Source organism: Pelodiscus sinensis, chromosome 3 (genome assembly GCF_049634645.1).
Source record: "Pelodiscus sinensis isolate JC-2024 chromosome 3, ASM4963464v1, whole genome shotgun sequence".
Classification (NCBI taxonomy): Eukaryota; Metazoa; Chordata; order Testudines; family Trionychidae; genus Pelodiscus; species Pelodiscus sinensis.
Window position 1 is genome coordinate 25,828,810 of NC_134713.1, and position 21,462 is coordinate 25,850,271.

Consider the following 21,462-nt stretch of genomic DNA (forward strand, 5'->3'; position numbering starts at 1 on the left):
TGAGCAGCATCGCAGGCGGCGAGGGGCCTGACGTCGCGCAAGACCCCGGCCGCGGGGCGGAGAGGGGCCGAGCTAACATGGCCTCCCCCGCCGAGGGGAAGAGCCTGCAGCCGCTGCACCCGGACGCGCTGCAGGTGAGTGAGGGCGGGAGGCGACTGGTGGCTGCGCGGGGAAACCCCGAAAGGCTTTAAATCCCCCGCCCTTCCCAGGCGCCCCAGCCGCTCCCCGCCCCCTGAGCACACAGCGAGCGAGGGGGGCAGCTGCGATGAATGGCGATGTCAGGCGTTCTCCGCGCGCCGTCCGCGATTCCCCCTCCCCCCCTGGCAAAGGGAAGATGCTTCTCTCCGGCGTGCGGCTTGAATGGTATAAATGGGTAGGCGGCTACGCTCTGCCAGCCGCTGAGGGCTCTGCGGGCACCGTGATGGTTGCTGCTGCTGCTGCGAAACAGCTTCTTTCTCTCGGGGCTTGTTCTCTGGTTATGCAGCGCACATGACGGTGTAGTGGGTTACCCGGGAGTGTGATTTAAAAACAAAATCTGTTCGTGCGGGAATACAAAATGTGTGTACGCTGATTTTTTTTTTTCAAATCCTAAAACTTGGTCTAGATTTGACTCGACAGCGTTTTTTTTCTGACTGTCGCTGGTCGTAAAGCTGGAAATTTGTATCTGTTTCACTGGGGAAACTTTCTGTTTTGTGGCATTGCTTAAAAAGAAGTAGTAAGAAAAAGAGGGAGGTGGGCCAGGATCATTATTGCTAGTCTGTTCAAAAAACATCCATGGCTAATGTAAATACAGGTGCTAGCCTCGCCTGCTGTCCTAAAAGTTGCAGTAAAGCTATTTGTATTGTAATTATATCTACCTGTATTTTAAACTATATAATCTGTGCAATGGGACTTCAAAAAGTGGAGCGAGATAATCAAGTCATCCATTAATACTTACTATGCAATGTCTGTATGAGGAGCAAATCCTTTGCTCAGCTAAGGGGGAACATTCTCTGTGCCATCTGAGTTCTTCATAACTTCTCCCTGGGTGGGTCAATCAGTCTGAGTTGAGTGTGGGGGGGGTGTTTTCACTACTGACCTCTTCCACAAATCTTTGTATTAATCCTGTTTGGTTTATGTGCCGGCATCTGCTGTGGTTGGGAAAGGTTTGAGCTAGAGCACAGTGAAAACTAACCCAGTTGTCTGTTTCACTGCTACCTACATAGGTTTCAGACGCAGCAGGGAAAAAATTAACAAGATTTTCCCCTGGTTACACTTCTGCAAAGCTATTAACAGTAGGAAGACTACTGAAACTATCTGAAGACTTAAGATAACTTATGTAATCATCCCCCTAGGAAAGCTTCCTGTTTTCCATATGTATATTTTATGTCCTGTACTTATCATTATTGTTTTGTTTTTTAGCCACCAAAAATCAACCTTAATATGGAAGATGAGGCACAACTTGTGACAATGAGAAGTAAGTTCCTGAACTTTACACTTAGAAACTTTTATTTTTTTTCAAGGTTTATGAGTTTGGAGGAGGTGTTTGAACAAACAGCAGCTCTCCTCACAAACTTACTTCATATATTACCCAAAGAATACCAGGCATTATTATACATACTTGTCTTCTAATTTGTTTGTAATCTATATGAAACAGAGGGCTGACATGCAGCAAAATCAGGCAGCTGAGCAAGCAGTAATAATCTGCAACACATTGGTAATTGTTTTTTACTTTCAATCTCCTTATAGTTACAGGGTATAAGTATAGTTAATTGGTCTCATGGAAGATATGCTGGACTGGGGAAGGGGAATGGGGCTACAAGTATGTAGGGCCTAATAGGAAAGATATGACCAGTTATGATGTGCTATAGAACCCCATGTATCTATTCTAAATGGGACTGGGCCATAAGATCAGATAATCAAAACTCTGGATAAACCAGAGAAAAGGAAAATGTTATGCTGCAAGTACTATCTAGCCAGCCATAGGGGAAAGCACCTGTTTCTGGCCTTAAGAGTTCTAGATTTTTTAAAATTTCATTATAGTCTTGGCTTTCACATCATCCCCTGGCCAGGAGTTCCACATGTAGACTGCATTGTGTGAAGTAATGTTTTCTTTTATTTGTTTTAAACTTGTTCGCTGTTTGTTTCATTTTGTGACCTCTAGTCATCACATTACAATAGGGAATAAGGAAGTGTTTTTATTCCTTTTCTCCGCACAATTCATGATTTTATGAATCTTCAAAATGTTCCTCCTAAGTCCTCTCTTTCTCAGGTTGTAAAATCTCAGTCTTAGTAATATTTCTTTTTATGGAAGCTCTTCCATATCCCTAATAATTTTTGTTGCTCTTATCTGTACCTTTTCCAGTGCTAATATATCTTTGAGATGGGGCAGCCAGAACTGCATGAAGTATTTCAGATGTGGGCATACCATGGATTTATATACTGACATTATGACATTTTCTGTTTTACTATCTATCCCTTTACTAATGATTCCCAAAATTCTGTTTACTTTTTTGACTGCTGTTGCACATTGAGTGGATGTTTTAAGAGAAGTATTCACACTGAATCCAAGATCTTTCTTGAGTGATAACAGTTAATTTACACCCTCCATCATTTTGTATGTGTAGTTGAGATTGTTTTCCAGAATGCATTACTTTGCATCAACACTGAATTTCAGTTGTCAGTTTGTTGCCTAGTCAGCTAGTTTTGTGAAATCCCTTGTAATTCTTTGCAGTCTGCTTTGGAGTCAACCATTTTGAGTTATTTTGTGTTATCTGTCAAATTTGCCACCTCACTATTACTCCTTTGTGTGTGTAGATCATTTATGAATATGTTGACCAGCAAATCCCAATACAGAGCCTTGATGCACAGCACTTTTTGTGTGTCTTCATTGTGGAAACTGACCATTTGTTCCTAACCTTGGTTTCCTATCGTTTAACCATTTCATTTCATTTAATCATTTTACCTATCTTTCATCCATGAGTGAACCTTTCCTCTTAGCCCATGACTGCTTAATTTGCTTAAGAACCTTTAATGGAGGATTTGTCGAAGGTTTTATGGAAATCTATATACACAGTAGTCATTGGATCACCTTTGTCCACATGTTTGCTGACCTCCCCTTCCGAGTGTTCTAATAGACTGATGTGATTTCTCTTTACAAAAGCCATGTTGACTCTTCCCCAACAAATTGTATTCATCTCACAATTCTGTTCTTTACTATAGTTTCTACTGATTTGCCTGATACTGAAGTTGCCTGTAATTGCAAGGATTGTTCCTGGAGTCTTTTTTTTTTTTTTTTTTTTTTTTTTTTTAAATTGGTATCACGTTCGCTATCCTCCAGTCATCTGGTGCAGAAGTTGACTTGAGTGATTGGTTACATACCACAGTTAATAGTTATATAATTTCATATTTGAGTTCCTTCAAAACTCTTGTGTGAATGCCATCTGAATCTGATGGCTTGTTACTGCTTAATTTATCAATTTGTTACCGAACCTCCTATCTTACACATCAGTCTGGGATGATTGCTCAGATTCATCACCTAAAAAGGTGTGGATGAAGACTGATGCAAAGAAATCATTTAGTTTATACACAGTGGCCTTATTTTCTTTGAGTGCTCCTTTAGAACCTTACTTGTCCAGTGGTACCACTGATTGTCTGACAGACTTCCTGCTTCTGGTGTACTTTTATGTATTTTATTTATTTTCTGGTAATTTAGTTTGATGCAGTCACGGGATCTCTGCCATTCTGTTATAAGGTACACAACCTTACAGGAAAGTAATGAGTAAAATACTGTGAAGAAGTCATGCAAACTACAGACACAGGTGTCTCATTAATACTGGAACATTTCCATTAAAAATCTTAATTTATTAAGTCAGATTTGGAGCAAGCATAGTCTTAACAGAATCAAGGTCAGAAATTGGTAGTTTAATAGTAAAAAATTAAGGAATATGAGAGACAAATTCTGTTATGAGTTACATGCCATGCAACTCAACTGAAGTCATTTGGCTTTGATGAATTTGGCCCATAGTTTTTTTTTGTTTTGTTTTAATGAAAATTCAGGTGCTCTTAGGCAGTGAAAACCAAAATGGAGTATGCCCTTTACTGGTACAATATTTGAAGCTTCTGAGCCATAGAGAGGACCAGGAAGAGAGCTTCCCCCTACAAATTAGCAGCACTTTTTTTAGTTTTCATATAGAAAAGAAAGAATGTTCTGTTGAATAAGATAGGAGTTCTCTGTGGTCAATGTCTAAATTATCCTCTTCTTTCTGAAAGGGTTCAAAAACAGCTGGAGTTATTTTTTTTTTTAAGATTTTTGTTCCAGATGTCTTGATTAAATGAAATGGAAGAGCAAATTTGCCAGCAATTGAATTTCTCAGAAGTAAATTGTGGTGGTTGATATTCGTATAATTACAGCTGTTTGAAAACTGGGTGGCCTCATTTACTTTTTATTTTGTGAACTTGTTAAATGGCCCCCATGTGCAGACATAATAAACAGCTTTTAATTTTGTTTTATTTGGTAAGTGAGGAACCAGATGTCATAGATAAGTGGCATTCAGACACAGTCTTTAACCTCTTAGTTACAGGATTGTAATTAGCAACAGCACTATTTTTAAACAGAAACTATCATGATGGCTCTCTAGTAGCCTACCAATTTATAAAATTGTGTCCACATCACAATTGATATGCTTGTTGGAAGTCCAATGTCAAGAATTTAAAATGCATGGAGAGATCTTTTAACTTTCTCGATAGAACTTCCTCAAATTAAGTCTTATTGGATAGATGGCTTTCTTTACACCTTGTACTGATTATAGAACAAAGCTTCAACCTCCTGTGCTAATATAACACTTTCTATAAACACAGTATATTTGAACATTATGACCATGCTTTGAACAGATCTGCCTGCGTTAATACTAAATGATACAATGTCAAACCTTTACAGAAACTCTGAAAGTCACAAAGCCTCGTTTTGATGCATCCCTGGTTTACTTGACCCGAAAATTCATGGATCTTGTCAAAATTGCTCCAGATGGTGTTCTTGATTTGAATGAAGTAGCAACAACTCTAGGGGTACGAAAACGAAGAGTATATGACATCACCAATGTATTGGATGGAATCCACCTAATTAAGAAAAGATCTAAGAATCTTATCCAGTGGGTGTGAGTTGGCTTTGAAAATTTCTAACTTGCATTTGCAAAAATAGTTTGGATACTTTGAGAAATGTAGTTTTATTTAATTGTGAATCTGTTTTAGTTTCTGTAGTGTTTTCCATTAACTATCATAAATTCAATTTACAGCCTGTTAATTGTACTGTATAGATAATAGTCTGCAATTATAGGCTGCCTTTGTTAACTTTCTAGTGTCCGAAAATGAAGCAATTTTGAAGATTTTGTTTAACTGGCCAAAAATGGTAGTTTATAACCAAAAGCTTTCAATTCTTTAACTATACTTTTTTAAAAAAAGTTAGAAAATGTTTAAGTATTTTTATTCTACTAAACCCTGCATTTATAAATGTAAGCTACCTTCTTGATAATGTTAATATTCTTTTAGAGGATCTGATCTCGATCAGGTTGCTGGAAAGGCAACACAACAGCAAAGGCTTAGAGATGAACTTTCTGATCTTTCAACAATGGAAGAAGCTCTGGATGAATTAATTAAGGACTGTGCTCACCAATTGTTTGACTTAACAGATGACAAAGAAAACACAAAATATCCTTTTAATTGCTTCACAACTGACTTTGGCTAGTTGCACTTAGACCTGGCCTAAATGCTTACAGGCTACGCTAAAGGGGATGGTCCAATTCAGATATACAACTCGCTCCATGCTAATTACATAGCTGGAGTCAATGTACCTTGATTCAAGCTTCCACCTTGTTCCCACAGCAGGAAGCTGATGGAAGCAAATGCTTCTGTCAGTTTCCCTTATGAGCCGGAGTACCTGGTGAAAATGGGGGCACCCTATGAATTTGATTGACCTTACTAGACCTGCTAAATTCAACTCTGGTAGATTGAGCATGGCAGTGGTGATCTTCCTCCAAGTGAAGACATGGCTTGAGTGAGGGCAAGTTTAGAATGGCAAGGAAGAGGTGAAATTTGTTGCTTTCTTCCCATGCTTTGTACATGGCAAGTAATAAAGTACTTGGAATTACTGTCCAAAAGAGACTTAAATTTGCAGGCATATGCCTATTTCATTAAACAGCAGAATATCAAAGTTAAAGGAACACAGTTTCTGTAATAATTATGAATATTTACATATCATAATCATAAGGGAGGAATAGTTCAGTGGTTTGAGCATTGGCCTCCTAAACCCAAGGTTGTGAGTTCAATCCTTGAAGGGGCCATTTAAGGATCTGGGGTAAATCTGTCAGGGATGGTACTTGGTCCTGCCGTGATGGCAGGGGACTGGACTCGATGACCCTCTCAAGGTCCCTTCCAGTTCTGAGAAATAGGATAGGTAGTAGTCTTATCTCATAGGTAAGCTTTAATGAATGAAAACTAGTTCTGTAATTGAGATGAGTTAAATACCAAACACAAACACTGGGAATATGATTTAAGATTCCTCATTCTGTGCTTGCCTCTAGGCAGAGGGCTAACTAGAATAATATTCCTGTGCTTAAAGAAATTCATTTTCAGATAGTGATCAGTGAAATCTGTCCATTCCGTGAAAGTTATCAAATTAATTGTATCTCATGTTAACAGCCATGCCTCCTTAAAACAATTAACTTTATAGAATCCTTGACTAATGTATACACTAGCTTATGTGACATACCAAGATATTCATAGCATTAAGGCCTTCCAAGAACAGATTGTTATGGCGATCAAAGCTCCAGAGGAAACAAAACTAGAAGTGCCAGCTCCTAAAGAAGTAAGTATTCCTTTTCACTACTATAAGGCAACTACACTTTTAGATTAAGAGCAATAGTTCTTGTACTGAGAGTCGCAGTCCTGTTTTATGGGGTCGCTAAGGCTGGCTTAAGACTTGCTGGAGTCTAGGGCTGAAACCTGAACCCTACCACCGGGGGACCAGTGTTCCTTCTAACACATGGGTTCCCAAACTGGGGGGCATGAAGAACCTCTGGGTGGGGGGGCGGGGAGGCGAGGAGACCCAGGCGCGCACACACCCCGTCAATCCCATCCCAAGTTTTGCTGCTATTTTTTTTTGCGGGGGGGGGGGGGGGGGGGGGCCATGAGGGTTTCTCAAAAATCAAAAAGGGGGCATGATGCTGAAAAGTTTGGGAACCACTGTTCTAACGTATTAAAACAAGATACCTGTGTCTAATTACTGTGAAGTACCCTTAATGACCACAAAGGTGATGTACAAAGGTAGGGAATTAGCTTTCTTCCACTAGAGTAGAAGCCAACAAATGTAGACGGATGCATGTTTCAAAGAGCTTGCCTTGCAAATAAGGTTTCATCCTACAAAACTAGCATCGTACCTAGTACTTGCTACTTTTGACTCATAAGAGCCAGAACTGTACCATATAGCAAAGATCTGGCCTTAATGCAATACAGTTTACCATGTATTAATTAGTAACACAAGATTTTAAAAAATCATTAAGAACAGAGTTTGATATCTGTAACACTCCAAAAATATTCTGTTAAAAGAATATTTTTCTTTCCTTTCTTAAGCCATTAACACCTATGTAAACTTTGTTTGAAATGTAATCATGCAAATGTCCTCCTGGCACCCCCCCTCCCCCCCCCCATTCAGCCTTCCTTTTTCCCATCCTTCCAACCCAGACAGATACACAGTACTACAGCAAGTGAGTCAGGAGACCCCAAACAAACTGCCCCCTTTTTCCCCTTCACTGCACAGATGCCAGCACCCAACCATCCCCTCTTTTCCCCCACCGAGCCCAGGCAGTCAGCCCCTTACCTCCCCGATCCCGGGCCAGGAGGGTTGAAGAGACTGCTGGGTTTCTGTCTCTGTCTGTCTCTCCTTTGGGCAGATGGGACTCTCCACACTACCCCAATGACTTCCTCCCCAGCCAATTAATTAATTACTAACTCATCCCAACCATTTATTCCCTCCTTATCTTGCCTGTTTATCTCACCTGCTTATCTGCTATGGGAGCTCTTCAGTTCAAGCAGCGCAGCTCTGTTTAGCAGCTGCTTAGCTAGACACCCTGCCTCCTGCCAATCAGCTGAGCTCCCTACCTATGTGGGAACTTTGAACTTCTGAGCAGAGCTCAGAAAATAGCTATATGGTCAAGCAGCTTAGAGGAACCTTAGCCCTGAACAGGTTACAGCCCAGGTTACAGGCAGGACCCAGGTTATAGGGACGGTGGGGCTTTGGCTCTGCCCATCCACACTTAGGGCAGCGGAGGCTTGGCTTCCTCTCCTGAAGTCATGTAGTTACTTCTGTTCTGAGAATGGGGTCACAGTGCAATGAAGTTTGAGAATCCCTGAATTAGTTTGTAAGAACAGTTGGTTTTCACTCTAGTTAGTTATTTTTTACACACCAATTAATATTGGTATTATGTAATATTGGAATTCATATCGGATGCATTTCATAAAACAAATCTGCCTGCTCTAATTTTTGGTGTAAAAGTGTGTGGGGTAGTGTTTTACTTAGATTAGGAAAATACTAATCATAGATTACCACTTTGCTTTTGCTGGGGATGAGGGAACATCTGTAACTGATGCCCATGCTACTTCAGTTTGGAGTTAGAATATATTTTGAGTTTGAGAGGGAATTGAAGAAATAAGCTTATACAGTACTTTACATGATTTAGTATAAACTGCCAAGTATAAATAGATTGTAGGCAAGTGAAATCATTTAGAGTAAGGAGAGCCGTATTACAGTTACTAGTGAAGAGTACCTTACTGTTCTGTTATGTAGGAAGCCAGACTAGATCAAACATTTTTTCTCATGACCCAGTTGTAGAAAATTATTGATGCCTGCAACGCACCATATTTTGAATAGAGTGTGGGCTCTGGGGTAGGGTGGAGAATAAGAGCTTTGGGGCATAGGAAAGGGCACCATTTTTGGGGGAGGTTCAGGGCAGGGGCAGGAGGGGTTTACCTTTAGGTCCTGGTCAGCGATGCAGCGGGGGTTGCTGAGGCAGGTTTCCTGCCTCTCTTAGCACTGCAGACCATGCTGCACCCCAGAAGCAGCCTGCGGCAGTGTCCTAGCCAATGGGAGTGTGAAGCTAGTGCTCAGGGTAAGATCTGGGGGGGTGGAGCCCTGTGTGCTCTCCTTCCCACCCCCCACCTAGGAGCAGAGCCTGCTGAGCAGTTTATGGTGCCAGGATAGGCAGGTAGCCTGCCTTAGCACCCCCCACTAGTTACCTGATCACCCTGAAGCAATGAGATCCAGTGCCTGACATTCCACAACCCAGTACTGTGGCGTGGGGAACCTGGATACAGCCCCTCAGACTCAGGTGAATCCTCCAGCATGAAGAATGGCCATATTGGGTGAGATGAAAGGTCCATCTAGTCCAGTATCCTGTCTTCCAACATAGGCCAATACCAGATGCCCCAGAGGGAGTGAACAGAAACAGGTAATCAAGTGATCCCTTTCCTGTCATCCATTTCCAGCCCCTAACAAACAGAGGCTAGGGATACCATTACTACCCATTTTGGCTAATAAGCATTGATGGACCTAACCTTCATGAATTTATCTAGTTCTTTTTTGAATCTCGTTTAAAGTCTTGGTCTTCACAACCTCCTCTGGCAAGGAGTTCCACAGATTGACTGTGTGCTGCATGAACAAAAACTTCCTTTTGTTTGTTTTTAAACCTGCTACCTATTAATTTCATTTGGAGACCTCTAGTTCTTGTATTATAGGAATGAGCAGGGCTTGACAAATAATGCAATCTACTCACCTATGGCAAGTAGATTACAGCCCGGAAGAGCCAGGTTCGGGCGATTTGCGCATGCACAGATCGCCAGACAGCGTGGCTGGCGAGTGGGGCTCGCTGCAGTTTGGCAAGCCCTGGGAATGAGTAAATGTTTTTTTATTCACTTTCTCCATATCTGTCATAGTTTTACAGGCCCCTATCATATCCCCACTGTCTCCTCTTTTCTAAGCTGAAAAGTCTTAGTTTTTAATCTCTCTTCATATGGCACCCGTTCTAAACCCCTAATCATTTTTGTTGCCCTTTTCTGAACCTTTTCCAATGCCAATATATGTTTTTTGAGATGAGGTGATCACATCTGTAAGCAGTATTCAAGATTTGGGCGTACCATGGATAGAAAATTGGGGAGCCCGTGCCGGCACTCCGGTCCTCTTGCTGCTCCACTGTGGGCTGGAGCGCACACAATCTACTAGTCTAGGCTCCACCTGATGTGGAATGTGGGACGTGTCTTTCTCTTTCTCAGTTGGGACCATGTTAATGAGGGTTGTTTGTTTGTTTGTTTTTTCTCACTTGTGTGCAGCCCCTGACTGATTTTTCTGTGGGACAGTGGCCCCCAATCCCAAAAAAGGTTCCCCATGCCTGCAGTACAGGATCACGACCCTAAGTTTGAAAACCACCAGACTAAATGATCAAAATGGTCCTTTCTGGCATAAAAATACTATGCATTTATATGACATCTTAGTCTAACAGTCTCAAGACTTGGCATTTTATTTTTGCTATAAATTGCAAAAATATCGTGGCTTTTGCATTTGTGTATTTGCTGAGGTGTTCATGTTGATTTGATCTAAATTTTGTGTTCTGAATAGAATAGACTATATGCAAGATGCACCTGTTTTTAAACGTGAAAAGAGGTAAAAAATTATTTAAAGCCAATCGAAGAAAGGAAATGTAAGAAGCAGAACATAAAAGATATACACAAAACTAAGTTTTAATGATTAAGGTTGCAAAATCAAGCACTTAAAGATGATTTTTTTTTAAGCTTAAGATTCCTTGTACAGCTTGAGTTTGTTCCCCTTGTGCATAAGCATTATTATCTTTTAATTATATGGTCACATACTGTTTTTCTCTATAGTGTATCTACTTCAGCCAGTGCAAAGAATAGATGGTATTCATTTAAACCTTGCTCTGTAAACAGAATTATTAATTTTTGTGGGTTTTTCTGGGGTGCTTATTGTTAATGTGTCTGAATGCTTCACAAATTAATTTATTTTCACAACACACCTTGAGATGAGAAGGTAGTATTAATAAGGGTGTTAAAATTTAGTTAAGTAAATGTGTAACCACTGCAAGTATCAGCAGTTACACGCTGCAGGCTCTAGAGTATAAAACTTAAATAAGCTTATACTGCAGAGCCTACAGCAAAGCCTCCCTGGAAGCTGGGCAGAGAAGCCTCCACCCCAGGAGTCAGGCTGGCAGCCCTAATCTGCCCAGCTTCTGTAGATAAGGATTTGATGCCCTGCCTGGGAGCTGGCTGAATGTAACTGACACCATTAACTGCTTATCAGTTAAACGGTTAGTCGGTTACACTCTAACTTCCCTACTTATTAACATCCCCTATTTTACAGATGGAAAGCTGAGGCACGGAGATTGTTTACAAGCGTACACTAATGTTGAATTTGAGACTCCTAGGATAAGACTTTTCAGAGTACTTAGCATTATACAGCTCTTTATATGTTCAAAGCACAGCTCCTGTTGGCTTTGGTTGCAGCTGTGAGTATGCAGCAATTAAGAAAATCAGATGTAGAATGTCAAGTCAGGCAATCAAAAAAGAGAAACACACAATTAGTGACAGTCTCTGACAAGCTTGGGCTTCAACTTCTGAAAGAACATGCTGTTTTGGCTATATTAATAATTTCTGGCAATGCATTTTCCCGTGCTTTCATTCTTGGAAACGGCTGTAAACTGAATTGGCTGAAGTTTTCCAAAATGATTCCTCCTGAGGCAGGTGCCTAATGTGAGCATTTTCTGCCTGTGTTGCAGTTTTATAAGCAACTGAAAACAGAGGTGTATAATGGAAAGTTTCAGGCAACTTAAAAGGTGCTACCAGCTCAGATACTATATTTCTAAATAATTGTACATCATACTGTAAATTGTTCTTCATATTTGATTTTTTTTCTATTACAATACACTTTTTTCTTCTTTTTGGGGAAAAACAATATTTCTAGAACTTGTTTCTCTGAATGTCTTGAGGTTATTCGGTGTTCCCTTTTTAAGTTCTTGAAAATCCATTACATTGCTGATATTACCTACTGCAGGGTGTTGATACTGCAATTTATGAAATGTTTTGCCCTATTGATTGTGCTATCAGTAAAACTTGTGCCAATGCTGATTGACAATTGAATATCTCAAAACACATTGACCTTTAAACTCATCACTTTTGCTACCTCTGTTCATAAGTGTGGTAAAATTCAGTCATTTATTAAGATAGGCTGTTGAAAATGACCAACTGAAAAAAGTAGTTCTTCATATTGGAAGAACTTTCATCAAAACAAAACCATTCTAGAGCACAGACTTAAGCTATTTAAATGCACTATTTAATGGATGTTATTTAGTATGGCAACTTCATAGGTAATCATACTAAATTATCAAGAACAAAGGAACCTTTAAAATGACTTGCAGTCTGAAGTTAAAATGTCGCTCCTATATCTTGGCCTGTTTTTGAATGTTACATTTCATTTTTACTTCAAATATTTTGCATATATTTTATTTGGCTTAATATATATATGTTTCTGATTTTTTATATAAAATATGTCTTGCAGGATTGTATAGAAGTACGTATAAAGAGCACAAAGGGACCCATTGATGTATATTTATGTGAAGTGGAGCAAGATAACCTAGGTGCCAAAACGTTTGAAGATATGGATACCCTGACATCAGAAACTAAATGAGCAGAGCCTCTTGATGAAGGTATGTGAGATTTAAATGAAAGAATGGTATTTATCAGTATAAGACAAATCACAGTGAAATATGTATTAAATCGTTATGACAAACTGAATTGGATAAACACTTTTATACGCTCTGAAACTCCTCTACCATTATGGCCCCACCTTCCATTCATAAGCAATCACATATGCTCTGACACTAGCAGCGCCAGTGCAGATACAGACCATCACATCAATCTTTACAGTACCGCTGTCTCTTACCACACAAGGATCTAGCCCTTGCTTTGGTACCTGGAACTCAGTTTTCAATACCAATGGTACCCCGATCCATCTAGGTCTGAGTCAGCTGCCTGGAGTGCCCAGTACAGACAGTGATTATTGATAGTGTGGAGAAGGAATGACCTCCTTTTTCCTTCATTACAGGAGAAATGTGGTGTGGAGCTATTTCCAGGTCTCCACCAATGGCAATGTCTGCTGCATGGCCCTGCTGGGACCCATGTCATATTACAGAGCACAAAACCCCATGATTTGTAAACCTCCTTTATCTTGTGCCCAACCACCATCTGAATCCCAAAAAGATGACTTGGGGATGCTCTGGAAGGGGGACCCTGTGCTACTCACATTTAGTCTCATCCCTGGATGAGACTATCATGCTTCCATGACTGGGGATTTTAAGTCCTTTCAGGAGAGTAGCAGATTCCCTGGACATCTCTATGGAGGAATTACTAGGGACTCAGCATAAATTGATAGACATACTGCAAACGTCACCCTCCACAAAGATTGCTCTGCTAATTAACCCTGATATTATGAACTTGACAAAAGTAATAAGGCAGTAAGCCAAAGTAATGAGGCAGCCACTAGCCACCATTCTGCCCTCTTCCACATGGGTGAACAGAAAGTATTTCCAGCTCAAAAAGATCATGGAAACAACACTTCAAAGTGGTAATATTGGTGACTATAATTCCAGCATTACAAAAAGGAAATGGGCTGGATGTATATTTCCATATTACAATCCACTCTATACCCAGGACATTCCTCAGCTTCACCCTGCAAAATAATCAGCATCAATACCAGGTACTACCTATTGACCTAGTCATAGGACCATCAATTTTTTTCACCTCCATAGTCCAAGATTATGATATTCCCATGCCTGGATGATTGTATCATAAGAGTATCATCTCTACAGAAGGCGCTAAGAGCTACCAACCTCACAGTAAATGTACTTGCCGTGTTAGAATTCCACATAAATTACCAAAAGCAAATCTGACCCGCCAACCCAACAATTAAAACTTAGAGGCTACGTCTACACTGGCCCATAGGGTCTCATCTTGACTGTCTGCAAGTAAAACCAAAACTTTCCCAACTCTGCTTTTTACATCCTAATCCAGTCGATAATAACCATCATACACCATCCACAGGTTTCAGCCAGACAATGCTTGTAACTCTTCAGATATATGGCCACAACCATGTTCGTATTAAAACATGCCAGGCTACATATGCAATGTCTACAAAGATGGCTTTAAACTTATGTACCTCACGTTACTCCCTGAAAAAAAATTCTCAGCAAGGTCAAGCACTCCCTTCAGTGGGTGGCTTCAGCTGCAAAAGGTATGCCTCAAATCATGTGGTCGGTATCAAGCAGCGTGTCCCAAAGGGCTGCTTTTGTTCAACATCTTTATTAATGACCTGGATGAGTGGATGGATTGCACCCTCATCAAGTTCACAGATGACACTAAGCTCAGGGGAGAGGTAGATACTTTAGAAGGTAGGGATAGGGTCCAGAGTGACCTAGACAAATTAGAGGCTTGGCCAAAAGAAATTTGATGAGGTTCAATGAGGACAAGTGCAGAGATCTGCACTAAGGATGGAAGAATCTCAAGCACTATTACAGGCTGGGAACCAACTGGCTAAGCAGCAGTTTGGCAGAAGACCTGGAGTTTACAGTGGATGAGAAGCTGGATATGAGTTAACAGTGTGCCCTTGCAGTCAAGAAAGCTAATGGCACATTAGGGTGCATTAGTAGGATCATTGCCAGCAGATCTAGGGAAGTGATTGTTCCTCTTTATTTGGCACTAGTGAGACCACATCTGGAGTCCAATTCTGGGGTCCCATTACAGAAAGAATGTAAACATAAGAACAGCCATACTGGGTCATACTAAAGGTCCATTTAGCCCAGCATCCTGTCTGCTGACAGTGGGCAATACCACATGCCCCAGAAGGAGGGAACACAACAGGTAATCATCATGTGATTCCCTCTCCTGTCACCTACTTCCAGACACAGCTAGGGACACCATTCCTACCCTTCCTGGCTAATAGCCATTGATGGACTTAACCTCTGTGAATCTATCTAGCTTTTTTTTTTTAAACCCTGTTAAAGTCCTAGCCTTCACAATACTCTCTGAAAAGGAGTTCCATAGGTTGACTATGCACTGACTGGAGAGAAACTTCTTTTTGTTTGTTTTAAACCTGCTGCCTATTAATATAATTTGCTGACCCCTAGTTCTCATATTGTGGGGAAAAAGTAAATAACTTTTCTTATTCACTTTTTCCACACCAATCCTGATTTTACAGATCTCTATCATACACCCCCTTAGTCTCCTCTTTTTTAAGCTTAAAAAGACTTGGACTTTTCATCTTTCTTCATATGGGACCCATTCAAAACCCCAATCATTTTTGTCGCCCTTTTCTGAAATTTTTCCAATGCTAAGGGTGTGGATGCATTGGAGGGCAACAAAAATGATTAGGGGGCTGGAACACATGACTTAATCAGCTAATAGAATAGTCAGTAAGGAGTGCCCCACCCTCCCCTTCTCAGCTGCGCCTCTTCTTTTTAAATGTAGCAAGAGCCGCAAGCATCTCTTTTTACATTTCAAAGGCAGAGGCACAGCAGTTGGACCAGCTCGAGTGGGGACTGCTTCAGTCCCCACTCAGACCGTTCCCCCTGCGCCTCTGCCTCCCCTGCCACCGCCCTGTGGAGATGGTGCTGGGGAGAACTGGCTTTTAAGCCAGCTCCCCCCAGCACCAGCTTCTGCCCTGTTCCTTGCTGCCTCTGACACAGAGGCATCAAAGAGTGGGGAAAGCAACTAGTCGACTTGACTACTCGATAAGCCTAGGCTTATCAAGTAGCAGACTAGTTGTTTACATCCCTGCTCACCTGGTGCAGTAACTGAAGTTGTCCCTTTGGATGCTCCATGACTCCATCCTCTCCTCTGCTTCAGAGGGAAAAGTAACATGCTCATTGTAGAGAAGGAACTGAGGAATGGTTGTCTGCATGCAACAGTTAATCCGGGGATGAGCTAGATATGGCCTGCTAGCCAAATCCAGTTCACCAAGCATCCGGATCCAGTCCATGCGCCACCCTGATGGGACCCTGACACACGGAGCAGCCAGCCACTTCGGAGCAGCCCCACACAGTTACCTTCTGTGGCTTTCTGCTTTGGACACCTTTGGGAAGGAGAGGATTTGCTTGCTGCCCCTCGCTCCCCTCCCCCAGCAGAATCTCTCAGCTCCCATTGACTGAAAACTGGCTAATTGGAGCATAGAGATTTTTGCTGGGAGGTAGGGGGTAGTAAAGCTTCCCCTTGCCCCAGGCACCCCGAACAAAGAGCTTCAGGGAGCAGCTAGCCAATTTAAGCAGCCTGAGATTGTGGGCAGGCAGGGGGCCTGCCTCAGGGTCTACCAGGGCTGCTGCCTGGGAGCCACTTAAGCTCTGGCTGGGAGGTGCTTACCTGCCACAGGCAACCCAGCTCCTCCCTCTCCCCAGTTCTCTATCCCAGGCCAGCATCTCTTCTGCTCCAGGTCATCACCTAAACTAGTGTTTCTTAAACTGTGTTCCATGGGACACGGGTGTGTCGTGAAGAACAGAGTTCAAAATGGCCACCCTTAAAGGGATAGGCGACTTTTTTCCCCCTCAATTATCCCCTCAACCCTATTTTTATTTTTGCTCAATAACTTTTCCCTGGCCCCTCTCTTTGTTGGGGGAGGGGGGGTGGGGGGGGGAGTCCTTGGTGTTCTTCATTTAAAAAAAAAAAAAGTATTGTTTGGTGTTCCTCCATCTTTAAAAGTTTAAGAAACACTCACCTAAGCCCTCTGCCACCCCTCTCCTGCAGGTTACAACTGCCTCCCAGAACTTGCTGCTCCTCCTGTTTGCAAATTTGGCACACATTCATTAGTTTTGTCCCAAAAAAAGCCTTGGGTTAGATTTGCAAAGGAACTTCGGTCCCATTCAGAAAACATCTAGCAGTGGAATCCCCTTATAACATTTAGCCCAGTGCTTAGGGCACATAACAGCATTGTGGAGGACCTAGGTTCAGTTATTTCTACTGCTTGACATGGAGCAGGGATTTGGATTGCGTCCACTACCTTAAAGAATCATGCCTTAACTGCCAAACTATAAAGTGTTCTGAGGCAAGTCTCTTAATTTTTGCTGAAGCCGTTCTACTTATGTATAAAATACTTGAGTATTTGAACCAGAGTGAAAGTGTACATAGCCTGGTGATGAGAGGCTTCTCCTCCTCCTCCTCCTCCTCCTCCTCTTCTTCTTCTTGATGTTTAGTGAATCTAGCACTTTAATATGCTGGAAACCAAACATTTTGGGTCACACATGTTTTGTTCATCCCAGAATGGACTTCTTGATTTGCTGAAACTTTTTAAAATCTTTGGATTCATTTTGATTCAAACGACTTATATACATAACTCTGGCTGAACTGAAAAAAATCAATTTGCTTTGTTCTACTTGTTATATATACATTTTTTTACTTTGTGTAAGACTCTCTTTTATAATCTGGTGCCCAGCTGTTCTGAAATTAGAATCTTACACAGGTTGCAAAACAGGAAAACTTGACAACTAACCTAAAAGCTCACTTCAAGTAAGAGCTGATTCTTCTGTTGTCATCAGAAGAGATGCAAGTTGATTACCAGTCATAGATACAGGTCATTGCTGTCAGGAAGCAAACAAAGCAGGATATGTAGTTTGATGGACACTGAGGTAGTAGTTAAGGCATCTTATTTTTGGCAATGCTATTTGAAAAGTCGTAGTTGCCCTTTTCCCTGATACACATCTTTTGTGTTTGTGCCAGTTGTGGAATAGTAGCGTGATGATGTGATGATCAGTTTCTGACCGTCTTTATATTGGTATAATCCTAGCACAGTAGTTAGCTATTTCCTTATAAAGTATCTCCTGTGTTTAAAGGCGCTAATCCTAAACAAGTGAGTTGTTAGCTCTTTCCAAAAGTCAGTTTAAAGAGATCATGGGTTGGTTAACTTGTAATATGTAGTTATAGAAAGTTAACTGCTTTCTATAGGACGTGAAAATATTTTTAAAAATAAAGGACTCCAGGATTTCTGTAACTATGGTGGGTGTAAAACTGAAGATGATTTGTTCCTGTTTACTTGGCACAGCAATACTCCATAAAATTGCTAGTCCAATTTTTTTTTTAAAGTGAGATTCTCAGGATTCTAAAATGCACATCTTTCAACCCAGGGTGGATAAAAATCAATGATTTTTTTTAAAAAAATTAGATGGTTTTTATTTAAATTTGATTTTTTATTTAAAATCAATAAAATACTAATTTTTAAATTTAAAAATAAGTTACAATTAAATCTTATAACAAACATACTATTCCTACTCTTAATATGTAAAAATGAATTACAGGCAGTCCCCGGGTTACGTACAAGATAGGGACTGTAGGTTTGTTCTTAAGTTGAATCTGTATGTAAGTCGGAACTGGCGTCCAGATTGAGCCGCTGCTGAAACTGACCGCCAGTTCTGACTTACATACAGATTCAACTTAAGAACCCCAAGCGTCCCCAAGTCAGCCGCTGCTGAAACTGATCAGCGGCTGATTCCAGGAAGCCCGGGGCAGAGCAACTCTGTCTCGGGCTTCCTGTAGTCAGCCGCTGATCAGTTTCAGCAGCGGCTGACTTGGGGATGCCTGGGGCAGAGCAGCTGGGGTGCTGCTGGGTTGGTCCAGTAGCGCCGCTCCTCGACGCTACTGGAGCAACCCAGCAGCACACCAGCTGCTCTGCCCCAGGCGTCCTGATTCAGCCGCTGCTGAAACTGACCAGCAGCGGCTGAATCAGGGCGCCTGGGGCAGAGCAGCTGGGGTGCTGCCGGGTTGGTCCAGTAGTGCCCAGAGCGGCGCTGCGGGACCAACAGGCAGCGCCCCAGCTGCTCTGCCCCAGGGTCCACAACAAAAGCCTGGTCTGCTGGGGGGGGGGGGGAGGGGGGGGGGCGGGCAGCACACTAGCTGCTCTGGCAAAGCCTCAGAGGCGCGGGACCCCGCCGCGGCTGCGGCTTTGCTCCCGGTGCCCCTGGTCTGCTGGAGACTGTCCCCAGCAGACCAGGGGCACCGGGAGCAGCTTTTCTCGTCCCGGAGGTCGAGGTGGCGGGACCGCTGCCTGCGAGCTCCGGGGCGAGAGAGCCCCGTTCGTAAGTGCGGATCCGACATAAGTCGGATCCGCGTAAGTCGGGGACTGCCTGTAATGGCTCTAGTCTGTCTAGCAGCCTAACAGCCAGCTCTTGCTTCTAGAAAGTTCTAGGGTTTCAATTTGTTAGTCTGAGAAACATGTGCAAAGACAAACAGAGACAGGATAGGATAATTTCTTGTTCTGTGCTTATGTGGTGGTGAACCTAGGCCAAACTGGCAGAGTTATTTAAGACATTGTTTAAAGACAGATAATATACAGAAAAGGATGGAGGCAGCTTACAAAGGAACATAGGAGTGGACTGGAAGGAGAAGGGAAAACATTCAGTATGCACATGCAGCTTCCTATATTCCCCTACACTTTTGCCACAGAAAAACTGTCAAGGCTTGTGGGTGTAAGAGAGACCCCCATCTGGGAATATTTTAATTAAGTTCTTTCCCTAGGTAAAAAAGGAAAACATGTCAGATGTAAGTAGAGCAAGACGATGATGATGCAGGGTCTAGCTGCAAGAATATTATAAGGAAAACTGCTTATTGGGAGAAAATGATGTGAATATGTCTGAAGAACAATTGCAATGCACCATTCTTCAAGACACTGTCTATGCCTTTTAGTACAAGTGTGATTTAACAAGTAAATTCCCAAGCTATTTGCTATGTTGGAAGTTGCTAGGGGGGAAAAAAACTTAGGTAATTTTTATGGCTTGTTTAATTAGTTAACTAGGTTTAGAATCTGTCACCCAAATATACAGTACTAAAAGCTGCAGTAAGAAATCTAGAGTTGACAGTTGGCACTGTGTGCCATTTTCTTATTATATATTACAAAATACATGCCTCTTATTTTGGAACACCACACTCTCAGCCCATAATGGTGATGTCATAAGTCTGATTCCCTATTTTACTTCAGCATAACTCAGCTTTTCCAAAGGAACCCCAACCTATACTTGTTTTCACTGGGGCTTATTCCAAAATTCAGTGCACTCTTAAGTACAATCAGACTTAACTTTTTGCTAATTTGGAATCAGAGCTGCATCACAATGACAGTGCAAGTGGGAAAGAAAGCTAGTTGTATGGTGCTCTTAAGACTTCTATATGTCATGTTTTAAGGACTTGTCTGTTTATTTCATATAAATATGAATGTTCCCTGAAAGATAATAAATGTTTTGGTTATCTTTTCTTTACTTCCCTTTTAGATTGAGATTTTGAATCAATTTAAAAGATGAAGAACCATTGGAATGCCAAGTCCTGTACAGATTATGAATATATGCACTGCAGAATTCCCTAAGAAAGACACTTGGAACTATGAACATGCTCAACTTTATAATTCTCTGAAATGTTTTTCAAACTTAAAATGGCAATAATTCAGTTGAGTGCTTTCACACAATTGTCTTCAGTTGCTTCTGTCCAAAAGAAGGCAATGTGAGGAGCCATTTTTAGAAGCATTTTCCTATACACTTGTGCATAATCTGCAGTGTTTTGAGGGACATGGCCTTGTTTTACTGTTTTTTTTAAATTAAATGTGAGTGATAGTAAATGTGGACAGGAAACTATTTCAAAAAATGAAGATTCTTTAAAGCTGCATCTGGGAACAAAACATCAAAACTTGGTCCTGTGAGACTATAGATAGTAAAGAAATGCACTTTTAATTCTGAAGCTGGAGTTTCACTAAACAGGACTGTTAAATATAATGTAAGAATCCAGAACTGGAGTATTGCAGGGCTTTTCTTACCCATGAGGAATATAAGACAAGTAAACATCATGAAAAATTAAAGCTATGACTTACACTGTGCAGATGCTGATTACTACATCCAACTCAGCAAGTAACAATGGTGTGAACAATGAAGTTAAAAACAGTGGCCTCTATGTAAATATTTGTATCATGTATAGATTAACAAAATGAATTGCACTTCTGCCTTTGTACAGCAAAAACTGAAATAAACTTGTAAATATGAAAAGTGATCAGTCTAACGGTGTTTAATTGGACTTCACTTGGCTTTCCCTTTCAACAGTAGAAATTAATTAGGTGACTTATGAACAGTATGAAACTTATGTAAAACTATTATTTGTAAATTAGACAAGCATAATATACTGAAACATTTTCATTTACAAGCACTCCAACTCCTAAAACTAAATGTTATAGTATTGAGGGATCTTGACAGCACTATGTACCCAGTTATCAATGTGTAAATCTGTTATTAATGGTTGCTACCTATGTCTTGAACTTAACTGCAACACAGTGCTTTGAAATAGTAGAGCAGTCTTTTCATAACTTTTACCAAACCTGCCTAATTTGGAACTGTTCTCTCAGCTGTAACTCCAGTT

At 41.2% G+C, this 21,462-nt stretch overlaps 1 protein-coding gene across 4 annotated transcripts; it reads left to right on the top strand.

Moving 5' to 3' along the window:
* E2F6 (E2F transcription factor 6) lies at positions 1 to 21,099 on the top strand. Of its 4 annotated transcripts, none has more exons than XM_075923492.1 (7): positions 1 to 134; positions 1,402 to 1,456; positions 4,919 to 5,135; positions 5,527 to 5,685; positions 6,727 to 6,841; positions 12,596 to 12,743; positions 20,334 to 21,099. In XM_075923492.1, exons 1-6 carry the CDS (start codon positions 78 to 80, stop codon positions 12,722 to 12,724), a joined length of 732 nt encoding a protein of 243 aa, XP_075779607.1. In that variant the 5' UTR covers positions 1 to 77; the 3' UTR covers positions 12,725 to 12,743; positions 20,334 to 21,099. The 4 variants fall into 4 exon arrangements, with proteins under 4 accessions (XP_075779607.1, XP_075779608.1, XP_075779609.1 ...); XM_075923493.1 differs by having other exon boundaries at positions 4,919 to 5,129; XM_075923494.1 differs by lacking the exon at positions 1 to 134 and adding an exon at positions 221 to 363.
* Positions 21,100 to 21,462: the final 363 nt, after the last annotated feature.

Bases quoted from the DNA above. Each gene is read 5' to 3' on its own strand.
- E2F6 (XM_075923492.1), top strand. From the start codon at position 78: ATGGCCTCCCCCGCCGAGGGGAAGAGCCTGCAGCCGCTGCACCCGGAC. The intron at 5,136-5,526 runs GTGAGTTGGCTT...ATATTCTTTTAG, and splicing joins AAGAATCTTATCCAGTGGGT to AGGATCTGATCTCGATCAGG. The intron at 6,842-12,595 runs GTAAGTATTCCT...TATGTCTTGCAG, and splicing joins AAGTGCCAGCTCCTAAAGAA to GATTGTATAGAAGTACGTAT.